Source organism: Uloborus diversus, chromosome 6, assembly GCF_026930045.1.
Source record: "Uloborus diversus isolate 005 chromosome 6, Udiv.v.3.1, whole genome shotgun sequence".
In the NCBI taxonomy this organism is placed as follows: Eukaryota; Metazoa; Arthropoda; class Arachnida; order Araneae; family Uloboridae; genus Uloborus; species Uloborus diversus.
The window spans coordinates 29,998,955-30,020,762 of NC_072736.1; the positions used below are offsets into that span (position 1 = coordinate 29,998,955).

General features: G+C 30.7%; 1 protein-coding gene across 1 annotated transcript in view; it reads left to right on the forward strand.

The window, feature by feature from the left end:
- Window positions 1-21,808, forward strand: part of LOC129225254 (histone acetyltransferase KAT5-like) — a 77,157-nt gene that overhangs the window by 50,414 nt on the left and 4,935 nt on the right. Inside the window, exons 4-12 of the mRNA XM_054859835.1 lie at window positions 72-211; window positions 294-323; window positions 2,674-2,754; window positions 3,450-3,596; window positions 5,084-5,167; window positions 8,776-8,865; window positions 10,336-10,476; window positions 11,120-11,213; window positions 13,442-13,604. Of these exons, the coding sequence (XP_054715810.1) occupies window positions 72-211; window positions 294-323; window positions 2,674-2,754; window positions 3,450-3,596; window positions 5,084-5,167; window positions 8,776-8,865; window positions 10,336-10,476; window positions 11,120-11,213; window positions 13,442-13,604 (970 nt within the window). The remainder of the gene's footprint in view (window positions 1-71; window positions 212-293; window positions 324-2,673; window positions 2,755-3,449; window positions 3,597-5,083; window positions 5,168-8,775; window positions 8,866-10,335; window positions 10,477-11,119; window positions 11,214-13,441; window positions 13,605-21,808) is intronic.

The following is a 21,808-nucleotide window of genomic DNA, read 5'->3' on the forward strand; positions in this document are numbered from 1 at the left end:
TATACGTATGTCTCTATTTATCACATAAAAAAATATTTCAATTTGTATTCAATTTATTTCTTGTAACTTAGATAATAAAAGATTAGATGAATGGGTTGAGAAGGAAAGATTAGATTTGACAAAAGTTCAGTTGCCTAAAAAAGAAGTGAAAACACCATTAAAAGATATCAAAAATGGTTCTCGCCCTTGTTCTCCTGATAGAGAAATAGTTGTAAGTATAGCTGTATATTCAATATCTTCATTTGACCTTGTAACATCTCTACTAATTTAGTTTTTTATTTTACTTTTTATAGATCAAAGAAGAACCCATACCTTTGCTACAGGTATTTTTACTTGATATAAATTTATTTTTTGTTGAATAACATGTAACCTTTTCATTACCTACATCATTATAAATTAGCAGTCGATTCTGGCAACAGGGAAACAACAAATGGAAAAAATGAGGAATGAAAAAAAAACTGGGCAATTGCCACCTCAGAGAATAAAATAATGACTGAAAGTGTACAAAAGGCACTAAGTGATTGATAACATCTTTTTCTGTATATTATTCTTATTCTTAGCCTTTATGAACTAATTTATTAAAAATATGTTACTTTTATAAAGTAATGTATTTCAATATTATTAACTTCAACAAATTTAAAAAAAAAAAAAAAGTTAAACAGTTTGAATTAAAAAAAGTGGGTACAATTTAAAAAGAAATGCCTACAAATGAAAACGTTACTACTGGTGACTGGAAGCTAAAAAATTTCCATAGTTTCCTCTAGGGACATAACGGATATCTGGCAGCTATCCGGCTGGTTTTTTTACTATCCGTTATCCAGCGATATCTCATCCGGCCGCTTCCCTCAGAGCAGGATATATGGCTAGTTATCCAGTACTGTTGGGGTGGTTATCTGATGTTGATGTAGAGGATATCCGGTGTATAGGAGGGGGGTTTAATTGAAAAATTTCAATTTTTGTTAACCCTTTTGGATGATGTAATAACTTTTCATGTTTCCTTCATTAATTTCTGCTTCTAAAACAAAATTAGTTTATACCTTCAACTTTGTTCTGGACATGGAAGTTTTCTATACATTTTGACTTAAAACACAATTTCCAGTTTAAGTATGATTTCCTTCAGCTTAAAAAAAAATTAGTTAAAATATTGCAATAAAAAAAGAGCTACAATTCCTCATAGATCACATGCAGCAAAAAAGATTAAAAGATTAAAATGAACTTGTAAAGATTACAACAAATCTTTTTTTTTTTTTTTTTTTGAGCAATGACAAATTGCTTATTGATTTGATATTACCACGACTACAGTTGTTTTCAATAGTTACTTAGAGAGCGAAATTTTCGTCATCATAGTTTCAAATCATCTGCAGTTTGATTTTATTCATACTTTTCTCAGGGCTTAACTCACATGGACTTTGCATAAAAAAAGTTCTTTTTTGTGTGTAAAGTTATGTTTTTTCAGGAAAAAGCACCAATATAGATGAATTTAAACAACAAAATTAGTAAGGCTCAATTGCAATTCATGTTAACGAAAAACATAATTTGAGTTTAAGAAGTCAAAATCAAATGATTTCATTATGTTTATTCTTTTTTTAAAATTTATGATTATTTTCTTTCTTTAAGTACCGATCATGATCATAACTATTTGGTAGCTATTTAAATGGACCATCACAGAATTATAAAAATGCAATTTTTAAATTAAATTCATTTATTGAATTCTTTTATTTTTCATTTTTGTACTTTTGACAATGGCATAATAATATTTTTACTTTTCGACGATTATTTGCCTCAATAATAAATGACATAAAATTAATAAACTATCCAATCTTGACTAAAGTGTTCGTCTATACTTGGGGCAAATCTAACTTGCCTGTGTCATAGTGCTGTGATTAGGATTCGCGTAGCGTTCGCTGCCAGGCTAGGTTTTGCTCTTTGATGCAGAAAACATTGATTCTCAACCGGTGGTCTGGCAAACTGGTTCCGTCCCGCAGAACAATTTGGCTGGTCCACAGAGATTTTTGCTCGACCACTTACTCAAAAAAAAAAAAAAAAATATATATCCATAATAATAACATTGACATTTTTTGCATGAATTTTGCGAAAACTTTTTAAAGTTGTCAGTGATTTTTCTCAAATGCTTACTTTCTTGTGCATTTACTTCCTTGTGTAAAGAAAAAGAACAATTGTTTTCTCCAAAAAATAAATCACTCAAATTTCAACTAAGTTTCCTTTTAATTGCGTTTAAATGAGTTTTGTCTTAACTTTTTCTCGATATCCATACGTATGTATGTGTGCAAGGGAACCAAAACATGCATTTTGAGTGATTTCCTGTAGAAAACTGAGAGAAAAAAAAATCTGAAGAAAAAGAGCATTAGAAAGTAAATAACATAACTTTCTGAGTACAACATTTCATGCAAGAGAATTTCCCATTTTTCTGGGTGAAAATAAACCCTTTTTCAGGCAAAAATGTAAGAAAGAACGTCCCCCCCCCCCCCACTGCCCCAAAATTTCTAGTTTTCTACAGACTATTTCCATTTTTAGTTCAACATAATTCTCGATAACATATTTTAATATACTTAAAAACTTTAATCATTGTTTCAGAAGTTTGCTTTTGATTATGAAAGAATTCAACTTTGTTTCAAATGATATTGATAATTAATTACTACTTTTATATTATAGAATGGGAATACTGCAACAAAAAAAGTTATTTCTGGGAGAAAAAGAAAAGGACCCTCAGTTACTGAAGAATTGAATGCTAGTGTCAGTATTATTTCTTATTGAGTTATGATCCTATTTTTCTTTCTCTCTTTTCTTTTCAACTGTATTTTCTGCTAAATATATCAGCATTTTTAATATTGATAATTTACTTCATTTGTTCTTTTATGCTTTAAGTTCTAAAACAATTTCCGATTTGGCCTCTGAATATAGATCAATTATATTTTTTATTTACCATAAATACTTTTCACTGCATCAATATTGTAGATAAGTTGTTTGTATTATTAAGTATCTTTGTTGCTTTTTGACATCTAATTGTGATGTTAAGTTACAGTTTAAAAAAAAAATCTTAAATTTCATTCCCATTTGCAATTTCCCCGGTTTATCTGAAAAAACAAAGTTAATTTAAAAAAAAAAAGTGAAGAACCTTTTGTATGTTACTAAAAGATACAAAAATAAATAATAAAAAAATAGTAATGAAATTAAAAAAAAAAAAAATGAAAATTTGAATATTCTTTTTTATGCAAAAAGCTTTTTTTGCAACCTTCATTGTAAAGTTTGAATACATTCTAAAATGATACACATATGAAATCGTATTTTTTAAAAGTTAATACACCTTAATAAGGTTTAACTAGGAATAAACTAGAACTTGATCAAAGAACAGAGTTTACATCCCTTGTCTTATCTGTCACCTCCTAGTTATCAACTTCTTAAAAAAATTGTGTGTTTGCTTATTGCAGGATTCTAAAGATGCAGCTCCAAGTCCTCGTATAACTGGGAGTTTAGTAGCCCATCATGATGATTTAATAACACGAATGAAAAATATAGAGATGATAGAATTGGGTGGTCATATGATTAGACCATGGTATTTTTCACCCTACCCACAGGTAATAAAATGAAAACCTGTTAAACTAATCCTTAAATATAAAAGCATGTTACAGAAACATTATTTTCCAGTTAAAATCTAACCTTTTGCTGTCTATGTCATAGGAATGGTTAACATGTATTTACATTTGAATGATTTTTTTACTTAAACATAATTTAGAAAACTGCTTACAGTGTTTGTACCGGTCGTGGAAATACCGTAGAGTCATGGGGGAAAAATCAAATTTCAGACCTGGAAAAGTCCTGAAAAAATGAAATTTTCATTCAAAGTCATAAAAATTTATTTAAAATCATGGGAAAATGTCTTAGGTAAAGAGAAAGTAACAGTAGCTAAAAGAGCATTAGAAATCTTGAGTGTTTTAACAGTATTGCAAAATAAAAGCTAATAAAACTGGAAAATTGAACAATCCTAAAAACAAATCCATTTCAAAATCTCATTGCATTCACTTCTGTAGCAGCTGCTCGCCTTTTTTTGCGATATGATTTTTCTGCTTGGACAATACTCATTTTGAATTTACCATCATTTTCAACACTTCTTACATTTTATAATCTGTAGTAGTGAACTTGCACGTTCTTGATTTTGCCCACTCAAAAAAACGCAATTCAATTGCATCCGAGTTTGTTTCAATCCTTCATAAAAACTTTAGTATTAAACTCATCAGAGCTTATCGTAATTTATTGAATGTTTAAGAAAATGAAGATCTTCAGTCAGGCAATAGAATACAAAAATAGAGGAATTCTAATACGTCGAAACAGTAGTGCCCAATGCGCGGCCTGCAAAACTAATCCATGCGACCCACTACTACGTTCAACACCAGGAATCGAACACTATGTTCTGGAATTTCTGAACCTATTAATTTATATGCTTTTGAAAATAGAAATGAGTAAACAAGTACATTTGAATTAAAAGATTTATTCACTACTGATTTTTTTTAAAATAAAAATCTAGTTTAGAAATATGAATTTACTGAAGAATGTGGCTTTATTTTACAGATCTAAAATGCTGTCAAGTTAAGTGGATGATTAAATGCACTATTGACACTAAAAACAACTTTTTGAAGCAAATTTATTGAAACATAGTAATGACTCGTTCAACTTTTGTCCCATTTTATTATTTTGCCTGTTTATAAAAAAAATATTAGATATTTTAGCATCATTAAATTCCATTCACTGTAGATTTACTTCACTTAATTTTATATGAAGACAAATAAGAAAAGATTAGTTTTTTTAGATTTACACTGATATTTTTTCAATCACAAGTAAGTGCTAATGCTTATTGTTGAAAATTGGCAAATTTGATATTAAATAGTACTATTCCATCCATGTAACAAGGTCATGAAAATTTTTATGAAGTCATGAAAAAGTCATGGAATTTTTTCATCCAAATAGAGTATGAACCCTGTGTTTATTAATTTTTTTTTTTTCAAATACATACTGTGAAAATTTTGTATTTCAAGTTTCTGATCTTGTTCTTTATTATTTCTTCTAGGAACTTGTGAGTTTGCCCTGTATATATTTATGTGCATTTTGTTTAAAGTATGTGAAGTCCAGAGTATGTCTGAGAAGGCATTTGGTAAGAAGTGGTTTTATTTTAAAGTTGTATTACTACTAGCATTTTCTGAAAATATGTTTATCAAATCACGGGTCAATTTGAAATCTTTTCATGCCTCGGGCAAATTTTGCTCATGAACCAAAACATGATATTCACAAAGTTCATCCACTTATTTCAAATCTTGGACAACTACAAGGTGGTTATAATTAAAATTACCCTGTTCAGACCCCTCTAGTGCTCCACTCTACACATCGGATTTTTATGAAACTAGGAATATAGATTATAAAAGCCATGGGGAGCAGGATGATGCGATAAAAAAAATTAGTGTAAAATACGCTTTCACCACAAAAAATTCTACTATTATTTTGATGGGAAAAATGCTGTGATTCATACAATTTTTACTGCAACATTATGGTAGTGTGAACTTAGTTTTAAAAACTTGAAAAATTCGAAACACAATCATCCCTGAACGTTCTTATGGGTTTGTAGAGCGGCCCCTATCTCCAAGTTTTGAGTATATTTGTTGCTTAAATTTAATACGAAAATATTAGTTTTGTTTCATGTGGGCTTGAAATGCGGAAAGACAAACTTTTACCCCCACTACCCCTTATTTTTCAGTATTTGTCATTTTATATCTTTAGATTTTTTTCTTTTTAAATCACATTGCAATTCACTGATAACTGTTTATAAAAGTCATTAAATTGCTTTTATTTTAGGTTAGAGTGAAATATCCAGACTGTTACTCCTGTCATTAGTGCTAGTAAAAATTTCGTTTGTGCTTACTTAAGGATGATTGTAGAATTCACACATCTAATGTGTACATTTTATTTTCTTGGTACAATCTCTCTATTGGCATAGATTTTGTGTCTTTATAGAATTGGGCGAAAGTTAGCTCATTTGTTAACAGGGTTGGTCGATATATATCACTCAATATATATATTATGGTTCGCTGATATACATCATGATATATATATCCGATATTTATTTTGAAAATATCATGATATTTTGATATTTTTGATATTTATTTTTTCAACTACGGTATTTTCACACACACAAAAAAAAAGTATGTTAATCATAGTAATTTTATTCATTTATTATTAAAAATAACCAAAAAGTTATTTACTATATTTTTATAATGCATACTACATCACTAATCAGGGTTTAAGCTGGGTTCAAAAATTCTTTAGCATAAAAGCTAAAATTGATGGAAAAATGTTAGCAAAATGCTAAAATGTTACACATTCTCATATATTTATATATGCCTCAGTGTGTTTCATCTCCAGTTGAGAATAAAATTCATATTTCATTTGTGACATCCTTGAAGAAATAAGTACAACAGCTATTTTTTTAAAACATAAAATAAAAAAAGAAAACATGATTGGTGTTTAGAACGTTGCAGTCCCCTCCTCCTAATAAAGCAGTTTTTGGGGGGACATAATGCTGGATAAGACTAACAGTTATTGAACTTAATTGTAGTTTAAACATCTTAGCTAAGATTTAAAAAAGATTAAGTTGATTATCGCCATGCACGCTTGTTCTCTAGGATCATACATTTCTTCTTTATTTAAAAAACTAATTTATTTTTTATTTGAGCAAAAAAGCGAAAATGCATTGCTTTATTTTCGCAATTCAGATAGTGTTTTCGCATTATGCGAAAAATGCGACCGTAGCAGAAACCCTGTCACTAATATAACAAAGAAAGACAATATTCATTTTCTACTTGTGTTTTATATGGATAAAATTATTAGAAATTTAACAATTTTAATTTATATAAAAAGTGCATAATTAAATTTTAAACATTGCTCAGAAAAAAAGATAGTGTCTTATGACTGCACTGACTAATGCATATTATTTATTTCTGAATCATATAACTGCAAAAGTAGCTAACAGAAGAAAAATGAGTGAAACAGCTAATGCTAAATTAACTTCATTAAATTTGATAGAAATGTAAGCTGAAATATTAGATATAAAAATTGGAAGAAACTTTAATTTTAAGTCCACATATTGTAATTATAATTTGAAAATAAAGAGTGATTTGAGGATGCATTTATTATTTTGAAGACTTAAGTTTGTGCTGATTGAAAATGTCGGATATATATCAAAATATCCAATATTTTCGAATCCTGATTATAATATATATCACGATATATATCCGATATTTATTTTGAAAATATCATAATATTTTGATATTTTCAATATTTATTTTTTTCAACCACGGCATTTTCAATATTAAAATTATATTAATCAAAGTAATATTGTTAATTTATTTTTGAAAATAACCAAAAAGTTATGTGCTATATTTTTTAGATGTATTAATGCATTAATATAACAAAGTAATATAGTATTCCTTTTTTATTTTATATTCATAAAATTATTAGTAATGTAACAATTTTAATTATGATTAAAAGTGCTTAACTTAATATTAAACGTTGGTTGGAAAAAAGGAAAATGTCCTGTTACACTGCACCAACTAATACCAGTGGCGTAGCTAGACCCGACTTTCGGGGGGGGGGGGGGGGGTTACTTCTTTTATATATATATATATATATATATATATATATATATATATATATATATATTATATATATATATATATATATTATATATATATATATATATGTATAATCGCTTGGAATTTTTTCCTTTTCTTTTTTTTTTTCTTTCTCTTCTCTCTTCTTTTTCTCTTTTTTTTTTGAGACTAACTTTTCGGGGAGGGGGGGTTTGTCCCCCAAAACACCTCCCCCCTTAGCTACGCCCCTGACTAATACATATTTTTTATTTCTCAATCATATTATAATTGTGTAAAACTAGCTAACAGAAGAAAAATGAGTAAAACAGCTAATGCTAAATTAATTCCATTGAAATTGATTAAAATGTCAAATGAAATGTTAGATATAAATATTAAAGGAAACCTCTTAATTTTAAGTTTACCTATTGTAATGACAATAGAAAAAAATAAAGAATGTTTTGAAAATGCATTTACTATTTTGAAGACTTGAGTTTAGGCTGAAAATATAATATAATATGATTTGATTGAAAATATCAGATATATATATTAAAATATCAGATATATATATAAAAATATCGGATATTTTTGATATTCGTTAATATATTACAACAAGTACATAAAGTATTTAGTTCAAACATTAAATGCTTCTTGCATTCACATAGTAAAAAAGTTCTAGGGGTACCAAATAGCTCCAACGAAAACCTTATTTATAGGCATGTAAGAGCAACAAAAGTTATCAAATATTGTCTGAAAAGATCAACTTAGTTTTATCATATTATCTACTGCTAGATCTGGTAGCAGAATTTTTTTCAGTAATCTGCAATGTAGATTAAAAAACCTGAAGGTAGTCTGCAAGGTATACCAGCATTAGAAAAATAAAGCATAAAGATAAATAAAGCATAAATGGCATTGAAGGATTGTATGACTAAATTGTTGTATCCTTGTTTTTTTCCCCTCTACCATTTAAAACTTCAACTGAAAACTTCTGTCTTCTTTCTAGATAATTTCATGTAATGTATTTTGGGGTGAAACTTTCATGCTATTATAAATATATTCCATTGGAGTTACAAACACTTGTAGCAGAATTTACTTTTAATTCTGTTTTCCTGTTTTATTTCAGGCAAAATGTAACTTGCGTCATCCTCCAGGAAATGAAATTTATAGAAAGAACTCAATCTCATTTTTTGAAATCGATGGTCGAAAAAATAAGGTGAAAATTGGTTTTATAATTTGTTTTACAAAGTTTAATAAATTTTGTATTCTTATTATGTTGTATTGTCAAAGTGATAAATTATGTAACAAATCTGTTATTTTGCTATCATGTAATAGCAAAATAAAAATATAATGGTTTGTAAAAAAGTGTTTCTCTAGTATAACAAGACAATTGTTGCAAAATATTTTATTTTGAATAATATTTTATTTTGAATTTGCACATTTTCAATTATTATCAATATGAATCTCTCCTCTATCTCTACAGCAATCCATCTGATTTTTCCATTGTTGGAACATTGATGGAAGTGTTCTATGAGCTTCTTCATTACAGATGCCACTTTTTTAAACAGATTGGAATCTACTTCTAATGAACTTAAGACACAGATTAAAAAAAGCTGATTGGTTCAATGCCAGGCGAATAAAATGAATGATCTAACTTTGAGATATTGTACTTACTTAGAAACTAATTAGCAAATAATGCAGAATGATTAAACATTTTTACGTGTTAAATTGTTACATAAAATTTGTTTTGTTCCTTTCCAATTCTAACTTTGAGCAATCGCAAATGGTTAACCAATAGTCAAATCAAATCCAGTTACCAATTTTTTTTCGATATATCTGTCCATTTTGAGGTAGAAGCGGACTGCATCGTTATTTCTTGTCTGATATCTTGGAAATGCTTAAAGCAGTCAATAACCCTTGCACGTGATAACCTTTATTGTCACCACACTTTTTCTGTAAAGGATAACTTTCAGTAACACCTTTTCCTAAGACATACGAAATTTCTATATGATTCCTTGCTCTGTTATCACCTTTCTGGAAAAAAAAAAACAGCACATATATGAGGCAGTGAGAAGCAAAGGGATGTAAGTGGACTGTTTCAAGTTTTGAATGAAACGCGTTTAGAGATTACGTCCTAGGTAGGCTTTCATTGATTTTTTTTTCTAAATGATTCTGTATAGCAGCACCTACCAGCACTACTAGCACTAATAAATTGCTTTTGATAAATATTTCATTCATCAATCAATCAATTTCGGTTTGGCGTCAAATTGATGCTTCTTGTACCGTTCTGAAATGTGCATTTGACTGTCACGCGTATTTGACAGGTATAAAAACAGAAAAAATCTTGCCCCTTTTCATATAAATATAGGATTAAGCATGTGATGAAACAAAGCTAATTAGATTGAAAACAGATAATTACAAAACAGGTCAATAAAAATTTAAATAGGCTATCAAAGTCATCAATATTTTTTGAAGAGTAGTAAATATTGATTTAGGTACAGGTATAAATATGAGGTATAATTCAAAATGCCAGAATATCATCTTTTGTTGGATGACCGTTTGAAGGAGGTGCTTACTTTTACTGCCGTGTAACTACTAGCATGCTTCTTATGCATTTATGGTTTGTATTCTTTTGAGTTTGATTGTTAATTTACGTATTACAAAAGTTAAAAACTTTATGTTATAGGTATATGCTCAAAATCTTTGCCTTCTTGCCAAATGCTTCTTGGACCACAAGACTTTGTATTATGATACAGACCCTTTTCTATTTTATGTAATGACAGAATTAGATGGTAGTGGATTTCACATAGTCGGCTATTTCTCAAAGGTTTGTAAAATACTTGTATTTCAATATGTATTTTAGGCATAAATTTAAAAGCCCTCCCACCCCCCTAAAAAATCCTACTTTTACATTTAAAACAAACTTAACTATGAGTAGATTCAGATTATCCCCCCCCCCCCACTTGTGACTGTATTACTTCACTTTGCTTTTATGCTGTGTTTCATTTAACCTTATAATGCATAAAAAATATGTCTCTAATATCATCTGTCTTTTTTTGCATTGCATTTTTGGTAGGCCACAGTGTAAATTGGTTAAAGAATCAACTGTATAATGTAGTGCAATATCTTTTGAAAAGCACACATTTTGTACAATTTTTCGAAATAGTTTAAGTGAAAGTTCTTTGCGCTTTAACTATTCATTTTTTATAGTTATTTTTATAATCTAATTTCATTTATCTTTCTAATTCAGTTTGATTATAATTTATCTTTTTTTTTTTTTTTTTGGCAAAGAAACATTTGTCATGAGAATTTCGTAAAGGGTCCTACAAGTCATTATTTCCTTTAATAGTAAATTGAATCTATAAAAAATTGACGTTGACACCAACTTCCTTGAAATAAGTTTTACATTTATCAGACTTAGACATATTTTGATAGCCTTTAGTATGTTATTAACACTATGCATATTATAGGAAAAAGAATCAAGTGAAGATTATAATGTAGCTTGCATTTTAACTCTACCACCTTATCAAAGAAAAGGATATGGAAAATTACTCATTGAATTCAGTAAGTTTGTTTCCATTGTAAAAATTGCTTTGTTGTACCATATTTTTTGCAACAGTTCAATTCTGTGATTTATAATGAAAATTGAACACTTTGTTTTATAGGGGGGGACATTTTGTAATTGCCATACATATAACAGTAAACAATTATATGCACTGAAGAGAATGTCGTCAGTTGTTTATCACAATGTTTTCAGCCGTATTAGGTCTAAGAATATTAGTTTTAGTGTCACGAAAAGATTTCTCCTAATCAGAAGTTTTAAGAAGTATTTACTCTTAAAAGTGGACTAAACCAAGCTGTGCTTATTACAGAGTGATTTCTAGGATCTGAAATTCGTTTTTGGTGAACACAAATGTACACCTAAAGCTTCATTGTTTATAAGAAATGTTGCCAAATGAGAGCTGATGTTTTAGGATGACATACTGAAAAATTAACAATAAACACTACTTTTCTTTGAAAACACCTGAACTTAGCTGCTCTGCTGGCTTTATAGTTTTGAAAAGGGCATGAGTAAAACACGGTTCTCTCCTAGAACAAGACTTATTTCAGAGTTAAAACGAATAAAATGTCTATTGAGCAATTAAGATTGCCGATTGTTTTCACTTTGCTGTGACCTTGATGTCTGGTCTACTGGTTTTGTGAAAGTTAAGTAGCAAGTTCAGTTATTTACCGGGGCCTGACCAATGGAATTCATGATTCTGTGGAAATAAATATTATGTTTTTTTTGGCATGTGGTTGTTTTTACTAATTGTTTTTAAATTAGTTTTATTTATTGTTATTTTTTGTAGATAATGTATCTCATCTCATTGATTTGTTTTGGGGCGGGGGGACAATTTCTTTTGGAATGGATAGTAAATTTTGTATTGTGTTGTTTCTTTAAATCATATCTAACTTAAGAATTTCTTCCACAAAATATATTTGAATGAATTCAATTTGATATGTTTTAATTTTGTCTTCAACAGAATGTTTTTTAAAATTCTTTCTTGTTAACTGTTTGTCTTGTCATCTTTTATTTAATATTACAACTGCCAAAATTTTGGTTGGTTTCTAATCCTAACTAGAAGAAAAGGACAGGAAAGACAATAATGTCACATAATTCCAAAAATTATTTATTTTGGTTTGAATACAAATCATGCTTTAGATGTCTTTAAAGTATTACTAATGCACCCTAGCTATTGGGATTTGGCACAAAGTCAGATTTTATTTTAAAAAAAGCAAAGCCTAAAGAGATTCGGGACTACCACTTGAAGAAAGATCCAGCGGTTGTGACCAACGAATGTCTGAACAATCATTCTGAAATACCTTTGCTATTAGTATGGTATGGTTTTAACAATACTGAAAAGCCTAGAAAAAATTATAGATTCATTATGAGCCTGTGTCAAAAGAGCAAACAATTCAACTAGTAGCTGTTTTTTTTTTTTTTTTTCAGTTTCTACCATTGATAACATTAATTTACAAGCAGCAAAACTCCAAGGAAATTGCAATGCAATTTTTAGACAGCAGTCATTCCTTACTAACTTTATCATGAATTCCAGCTCAAGATATTTGCACCCTGACATTTAAAATTTACTGATCAAGACTTTAACTTTTGAAAAATCAATTAAATTGTCAATAGCTGAATAATGCCAACTAAAACATGATTCTTAAATAATAAAAGAGTCAAGTCTCAATAACTCAAAGCCTTATAACTCGAATAATCCTTTTTCTTGAAATTTTCATTGAACCCAAAACTTTTAAAAGGGTTATGATTACATCCCATAACTTGAACAACCAAGAAATCTGTTTACAATCGATGCATCCCCAAATACAATCAGATTAAATAAGATTACATTAATTCTGAAGCTAAAGATTCAAAATATATTCGATGTAAGCCTAATTTAAAGAGCAATGAAGTATCTAAATTTTAAACTTTTGTTTAACTGTGAAGAAGTAAAAGTTCCTGAATTATAATAATTGCTTGCTCAACTATTAAAAAGAACATTAGCTTTCATTCTTATTTTAACAACTGCATGAAGCTGAAAAAGTTTCTCAATCTAAAGTTTTACTGTACATCTCCACACTATCACCATGTGTTTGAAACTTTTATCATTATATCACTCATCACAAAATAAAAATATTATATATATTTTTTTCGATGTTTCTATTCATGTTGCTCAGGATTTAGAATTTGTGTGCAATGTTTTTAAATGAGTAAGTCATTACATACTGATTTTGTTCCCCTCAAAATTCAGGTTATGAGCTCTCGAAATTTGAAGGAAAGACTGGATCTCCAGAGAAGCCACTTTCTGATCTTGGCCTATTGTCGTATCGCAGTTACTGGTCGGAAACTATTTTAGAACTTCTTATCAATGCCAAGCCCTTAGAGAATTTTGAAAGACCCCAAGTAACCATTCAGTATGTGTTGTCTTTTTGCACCTCATTATTCTTTCTTTTTTTTGTAAAATTTCATTTTTTAAAAATTACATAAAAAATTAAAGGTACATTTAGTTATGCTCTCTATGCCCCCTATTAAGTAATTTATATTTGAATTCTTCCTTAATTTTTCCAACTTATCTGTAGTTGACTATGTGGGAAGTGAAATCAGTGCACTCATTTTCCTCATGGAAAATCAAAAATTATTTCAAAACTAGAAAATCACTCATCAAGGTATGAAGAGTGAAAATTGCTTTTAGACTTGAATGAAGCAATTGCATGCTTGGTGATATTTTGATAGTTGAAATTTTAACCCTAACTTCAATAGAATAACCCTAAACTCCAGTAGATAGCATTCATGGTTTTCCCTTTTTACATTCTTCTATATCTAAAGGGGATATCACACGAGAGAAATTACGGGACATCGCAACCGCAATAGGAACCGTCAACGCTATCTGGAACTGGTTTTTCGGGCGGGAAGTTGCCTACAGGGTTACTGCCGGTTGCTCGGACGGTTGCTCGAATTGCTCACAACGGGGGCTACCATTTTTTAGCGTACATCCATGTGCTTGCGCTTGTTCATCGCTTTTCATCAATTCCGCATTTGGTTATCACGCTGCGTCGCGTTAATTCGACATTTATGGATGAAATTAGTAATCGAATACTTAATGCAGCTCTTGCAGCTTTAATTGTATGTGGATTTGTGAAAAGATGGCAAAAAAAAAAAAAAAAAAAAAAGAAAAGAAAAAAAAAAGGGAAATGATCAAGGCAATGATTTCAGAGCCAGAGCATCAATTATTATTTCATGCAGTCACCAAAGCTCCTCTTGTTAAATTCATATTTGAGTTTTAACATTAATTTGTAGAACTTATGGTGAAAATTTCAGAAAAACAGAAAACTTTTATTACTATTAATTGAATGTTTGATTTAAAGTGATACCCTTGTTACATTTAAAGAAGACATACAGAATATATGACTTCTCTAGGCTTATTTTTTCCCATAACTACTAAATTAAATCTTAATTTTAGATAGGAATTATTAGTCACTCATTGACAGGTAAGAAGAAATTTTAATTCTAACAAATTATACCTAAATTCATAGCTAAAAACAAACATGAAAAATAAATAAAAAAAAAGCCAGCAAACTCTGATCAATAGGCCTTTCATAATTATTTTTTTAAATTTCGAGTTCATAAATATATTGGAGATGTGCTAACACTTTAACTTACACAAATATAACGCCACTAGATACATATTGCACACAGGAAAATCTGTGGCCGAGTTTATTAAAATAGTTCCAAACATTTAAAAATAAAGTGAAGCTTTAAAAAAATGTAATGAAACGATGATGCGCATTTATACAAGCTATACAAGCATTTATAATACAAATAAGCTTAATACTGAGCAAATTAACACTGCATTGAATATTAGTACGTCTCAATCAATATTTCAAATGTTAATAAAAATAACTTTATAATTTAATAATGCCAAACATAATTTTTGACATCTCAACAAAATATTACAATGTGCGTATCATTTTTAAAAAATTCTTTGTATTATCATATTCTTTGATTTTCAGAGGGATTATTTTTCTTGACTGGAATAGAGTACATGTGTTACTACACAGTCAAAATATTACTAAATAGATGGAGCTAAAAGTAGAGTAAATATTTCACCATTTCACTTTGCCTCACATTCTCCTACATTTTAAGTATTTTCAAATGGTACATACTGTATGTACCCATCAGTTTGAATTAAAAAAGAAAAGTACAGCTTCAATGCTATGATTTTTAAAAAGGAATTTTCACGTAACTTTTTCAAGGAAAAAATTTACTGTAATTGTTCAAGTATCAGAATGGGGTGGCTTCCTCCAGTCAAAAGTAGTACTTTTATCACTGAAATTGATAGAATAAGCAAAAAAAAAACTTGGACCCAAAAATACTTTCATTTTCCCAACCGATATTTTTTAATTAATTTTTTTAAATGTCCGATTTCTCAAACAAAGCGCGGTCTTGATGACGTTACAAATACACGTGAGTAAAGATGCGAATTAAATATTTTGCTCTGTGAATGTCAACACGAATGGCATTTCATCATTCGTGACGTCGCACGACAGAAATGTAAACAATGAAAGCGCCACGATTTAAGTAATTTTTTAAAAATATTAAACAAAAACAAATTATTTAAAAAATGGTCAGATCCTATGTTTTTAAACATGCTCTTTCAGAAAAAAATACGTTTAAAATTTTAGAAACGACCCCATTGTAACATTTGTGCAAAACAATTTTCAAAAATCTAATGAAACGAAAAACACCAATATAAATTAAGAAATGCATAAAATTCGCACTGATGTTAACTAACATATAAGTAGCAATTTAAATTCAAAATCAGATGCAAAACCAAAGATTAAATGTCGCTCATCCGTTTTTTAAAGTGTAACTGAAAATTTTTGAAACATAAAATAAATAGAACAATAAAAAGGAACCCACATTTCTGTCGCCACGATTGCAAATGTATTTTACAGTGACGCTGCCTGACGTCACGAAATCCCAGCGCCCTGATTGGTTCCTTCGTAACTTGCCCAGAATTAAAGGCAATTTTTTTCTAGCGGAGGAAAAAGTTTGCCCCTATAGGAGCAACTGCAAATTTCCATAGCACACGAGAATTTTGGAGCAATCGTTTGTGGAAGTGAGTAGAAAAACCAGTTCCGGATAGCGTTACGGTTGCTATTGCGGTTGCGATGTCCTGTAATTTCTCTCGTGTGATATCCCCTTAATATATAGAAGAAAGTATTGGATTCGTGCAAATTTTCGAATTTCGAAGGATACGAACGTTTTGAGGTGTACTGACTCCATTTCGACTATTTTTGGAAAATGTCTGTCTGTGTGTATGTGTGTGTATGTGTGTGTGTGTGTATGTGTGTCACGTCTGTGTGTGACCAGTTTTTTGTGGCCGCTCTACAGCAAAAATTACCGCATGAAATCGAACGAAACTTGATACACATATGTGTCCCTATGTGAACTTGTGCCCATTGGTTTTTGGCGCGAATTCCTCCAAGGGGGGTGGAGCAATGGGACGTTTTTTGAGTTACGCGTGATTGCTATTCCTCAGGAAGTAACTGGCGAAATCAAACAAAATTTGGTCCATATGTTGCCAGTAACAGAAACAGGTGTTGATTCAATTATGGTGTCAATAACTCAAACGGGGGTTGAGCTATAGAACGTTTTTTGTCGTCAATTGTGACTGCTGTATCTCAAGAAATAATGAACGGAATGAAAGAAAAATTTATTGGCAAGTAGCCCTTAGTGGGTATAAAAGCTGATTTTATTTTGGTGTCAACAGCTAAAAAGGGGGTAGCGCAATCGCCCGTTCTTTTTTTCCATTGTGAGTGCCCTATCTCAAAAAGTAATGCTACGTTCTGGTTGAAATTTGGACTATATGTGAATCCATATGTAAACAGGCTTTGGTTCAATTTTGGCGCCAATCGCGCCAAGAGGTGCTGATTTATTTTTATTATCATTATTTTTTAGCTAATAAAAATAGCTTTATTAGTGCAACAATAAGAAAGATAAATCGTAATAGATTATCGTCTGCTTATTTCTCGTGATTTTAATTGTATGGAAATGATCGGAAATATTATCTCAATGATTTAAAATTTTTAACTGTTACCATCTTATGTTTGTTAACAAATAAAATATTTGTAATTAATTCAAGCAAGGCTTTTAAAATAACTTTCAATTTTCGCTCTTTGCTTTGCTTTTGCAATAATGCAGACATTGGGATGGTCGTCAAGTTTTTTCATGTGTAATTTTGTTTTTGTTGGGAATATTGCTTCCTCGTCAAGCATGGGGAGGGATCAGAAAAAAAAAAGAAAAATATAGAAGAAAGTTTCGTGATGGCCACAACATACTAGTTTTACTTTCTTCTATATCTAATGTATAGAAGAAAGTATTGGATTCGTGCAAATTTTCGAATTTCGACGGATTTGAACATTTTGAGGTGTGCTGAGTCCATTTCGACTATTTTTGGAAAATGTCTGTCTGTCTGTGTGTTTGTGTGTGTGTGTATGTGTGTCACGTCTGTGTGTGACCAGTTTTTTGTGGCCGCTCTACAGCAAAAACTACCGCATGAAATCGAACGAAATTTGACACACATATGTGCCCCTATGTGAACTTGAGCCCATTAGTTTTTGGCGCAAATTCCTCCAAGGGGGGTGGTGCAATGGGACTTTTTTTGAGTCTCGCGTGATTGCTATTCCTCAGGAAGTAACTGGCGGAATCAAACAAAATTTGGTTCATATGTTGCCAGTAACAGGTGCTGATTCAATTTTGGTGTCAATAACTCAAACGGGGGTTGAGCTATAGAACATTTTTTGTCGTCAATTGTGACTGCTGTATCTCAAGAAATAATGAACGGATTGAAAGAAAAATTTATCGGCAAGTAGCCCTTAGTGGGTATAAAAGCTGATTTTATTTTGGTGTCAACAGCTAGAAAGGAAGTAGCGCAATCGCCCGTTCTTTTTTTCCATTGTGAGTGCCCTATATCAAGAAGTAGTGCTACGTTCTGGTTGAAATTTGGAATATATGTGAATCCATATGTAAACAGGCTTTGGTTCAATTTTGGCGCCAATCGCGCCAAGAGGTGCTGATTTATTTTTATTATTATTATTTTTTAGCGAATAAAAATAGCTTTATTAGTGCAACAATAAGAAAGATAAATCGTAATAGATTATCGTCTGCTTATTTCTCGAGATTTTAATTGTATGGAAATGATCGGAAATATTATCTCAATGATTTAAAATTTTTAACTGTTGCCATCTTATGTTTGTTAACAAATAAAATATTTGTAATTAATTCAAGCAAGACTTTTAAAATAACTCTCAATTTTCGCTCTTTGCTTTGCTTTTTTATCAATAATTCAAATATTGGGATGGTCGTCAAGTTTTTGCATGTGTAATTTCGTTTTTGTTGGGAATATTGCTTCCTCGTTAAGCATGGGGACGGATCAGAAAAAAAAAGAAAAATATAGAAGAAAGTTTCGTGATAGCCACAACATACTAGTTTTCTTTCGTTTCTTAATTCTCCTTAAATGAGTCTTACCCAGTTAAACAGTTAAGTTACAGCATCCATTTCAGCCTTGTCAAAATAAAGCATGTCAAACACAGGGGTGGAAAATCAAAAATTCATTTCTGTATCAGCTTTGTATCAGCAAAAATGCCAATTTTGTATCAGAAAGAAAAGTTTTGTATCAGTAAAATCTCAGTGTTGTATCAGAATAATAAGTTTTGTATCAGGCGAATTCAAGATTTCGTAACAAAATCTTTAATTTGTACACTTACTACACAGTTTGAAGCAAATACAAAACATTTGTAGCAAAAAAGTACATAAATAATTTTTAAAACTCAATTTGGTAGTAATATTGTAATTTAGAAAAAGTGTGCAAAAACTACTTTTAGTAAATGTACGATTAAATCATGTTACGTACCTAACTAGAATCTTAATTTAATTCTGTGGTTATTTGCCAAAAGTTGATAGGTCAAATTTGACCATGTTCTACTTTACTGATCATATGTGTTAAGAGTGGTATTTTTCTACACCAGAATTTGTTAAGCAGAAAAAATATGAACTAACAAACATGATATAATAAAAAAAATTTATATAAGGTGTACTTTTGAACCCATTGTTGAAACCTGGAATGCTATTTTTTCAAATATAAACCTAAAAGTGGCCACTACTGAAGCAATACTGGCCACTACTGGTGTGTTTACCTTAATTCTGCTCCAAAATTTCATTACTCAACATATCACGTTTTATTCTCTCTCTCCTGAAAAGATGACAAATTTGACATAACTTTTGGCAAACAACCCCGACACAGACAACCACTAAAGGACTTCAATTTAAAAATGTCTTTTGTATTTATTGCATGCAAAGCTAAAAAGATGGGGGGGGGGGGGGATCCTTCAAAAAACATATTTATAAGCAATTTCTAATTTTTACAAAGGGAAAAAAACAGAGGAGGGAGGGGGAGGAGATGCCATTGTAAAGATTTGATATTCTTTTTGACTTTGGTAAAAAAGAAAAAAAAATTATTCTTTAGAAGAAATAAAAGTTTTTATTCCTAATGTGTCATAAATATAATTTAAAGAACCATTACATAGATAAACTATTCATACATACACAACCTAACTTATAGACCCTGTTTAAATTGCCTCACCTAGCATCAATACCTGAAATTTACTTTTAATATTTGAATTAATAGGTCCCCCTTGCACTGACGAATAAAATTTTGAAGAAAAAAAAAATGAATAAATAAATATATGAAAGTTTCTCAAGTTTAAAGACGTTTTCAGTATTTAGACCCTTGAAAATTTTAAAAATCCTCAAAAAAGAAGCTAAAAGGGTTTTAAAATTTTAACTACTGAAGAAATTATTTATCAACATTTATGCAAAATAAGAGCTAATTGGTTCTTTTCAGGAAATAGATTAACATTACTTTCAACTTTATTAAGCAGCTCATGTTCAGGAATAACATTTCATTTTCTGAACAAAAAAACTACATACAGTGAAACCTCAATAAGTAGTCGACCAGTTAAGTGGTCACTCCGTTAAGTGGTCGTTTTTCTTTGGTCCCGACAAGGTCTCATTCACAGTAATGTAAAATGATCCTCCTTTACTGGTCACCAAATTACGTGGCGCGGGAGCGCCCCACCCCCGCCAAGGAAACCAAACGTCAGCAGCCAACAGAAGCAAATCCACCGCCAAAGACGAAAGGAAATAAAAGCGACCAAGACCAAGATTACACGACTGAACAAGTTGGGATTTTTCAGCCCTCTGTATCTCAGCCCCATGAAGACCCCCGGAGTTGATTTTTGGTACACTCAATCTCTAGTGGCCCCTGACGCCGTAAACCAAAATACAATCTCCTGGACCATCAGAGGGAGGAGGTATTAAAGTTATAAAATCGCTGTTCAAAAAAGTTTTCGCTTCCTTTGACAGGGCTGCAGCCCAGACGAAAAAAGGAATCAAGCTGAAATTTCGCACACACATTCCTTGTGCCCTACTGATGTGCCTTTTGACCCCCCTCCCCTTCCCCCCTCGTTTTTACCCCCCAAATTGTACCTTCCCGGGGTTCTATCACAGCCCCCCGGGAGGATACGGTAATGATTTTTTGTATACATATTCTTGGGGGGTCATTGAGTACATATACAAAAATTCAACCCCCAGGGACATCATGAGCCGGAGTAACTGAAGTTTGAAAATCACTAGTTTTCCCTAAATTATCATGTACTTACTTTCAGATCATAGGGTTTGTTTATCTCGGACTGCAATTGCAAGGTTAGAACAGATCTAACAGTTATTCCAAAGTTGTCTTAGGAAATGAAATTCAATCAAGACTAAAACATATCCAACAGTTGCAACTAGACGTTAAATCGCGGATATCACAAATTTGCCGCAGCGACTGCGCATGCGCGCTGACTTAGCTCATTGGGCTTTCTGTTTTCAGATTCCATGTTGTTTGTTTATACTTAAGCAGAGAAACAAATTAATCAATGAGATTAGAATGCTGTGCCCCCCCCCCCCCCCCCAAAGTTTTGCCGATACGAAATTTCCTTCCCCCTGTTTTTCAGTTTTTATATATTTATGGAGGGAAGAAATTTTAAATGTCGGCGTGAAACTGGGGTTAAACCATTACAATATTTTACGTGACAAATTATATGAAACTGTACGCACATGAATACGGCACATATAACTTTTTAATTGAAAGCGAAAAATAGCACTTTTTTATTGGTTTGCTTATTTTCTAAATTAATGGATTTTTCACAAACAATACATAATGAATTGAAAATATATGAAATACGTGTGTGGATATCCGTGCTTTGCAGTAATTTATTAGCTGAGAAATGTTTTGCAATTAATTTAAGCAAGACTTTCAATGAGCTTAGTCCGCGCGCAACATGCGCTTTCGCTATGGCAAATTTGGGATATCCGCGATTTGACATCGAGTAAAGTTGTATAGATCATCTGACACATTCAAATTTAAAACATTTAATGGTTTACTTTTTTTTTTTTTTTGCTTGGTGATAACATGTGTTATTTGGTTTTTTAAATGAACTTTTAAACAAAACTAGGTATTAAACAAGACAAAGACTTCTATCAAGAAAAAGATAAATCACCAAACAATTAAAAT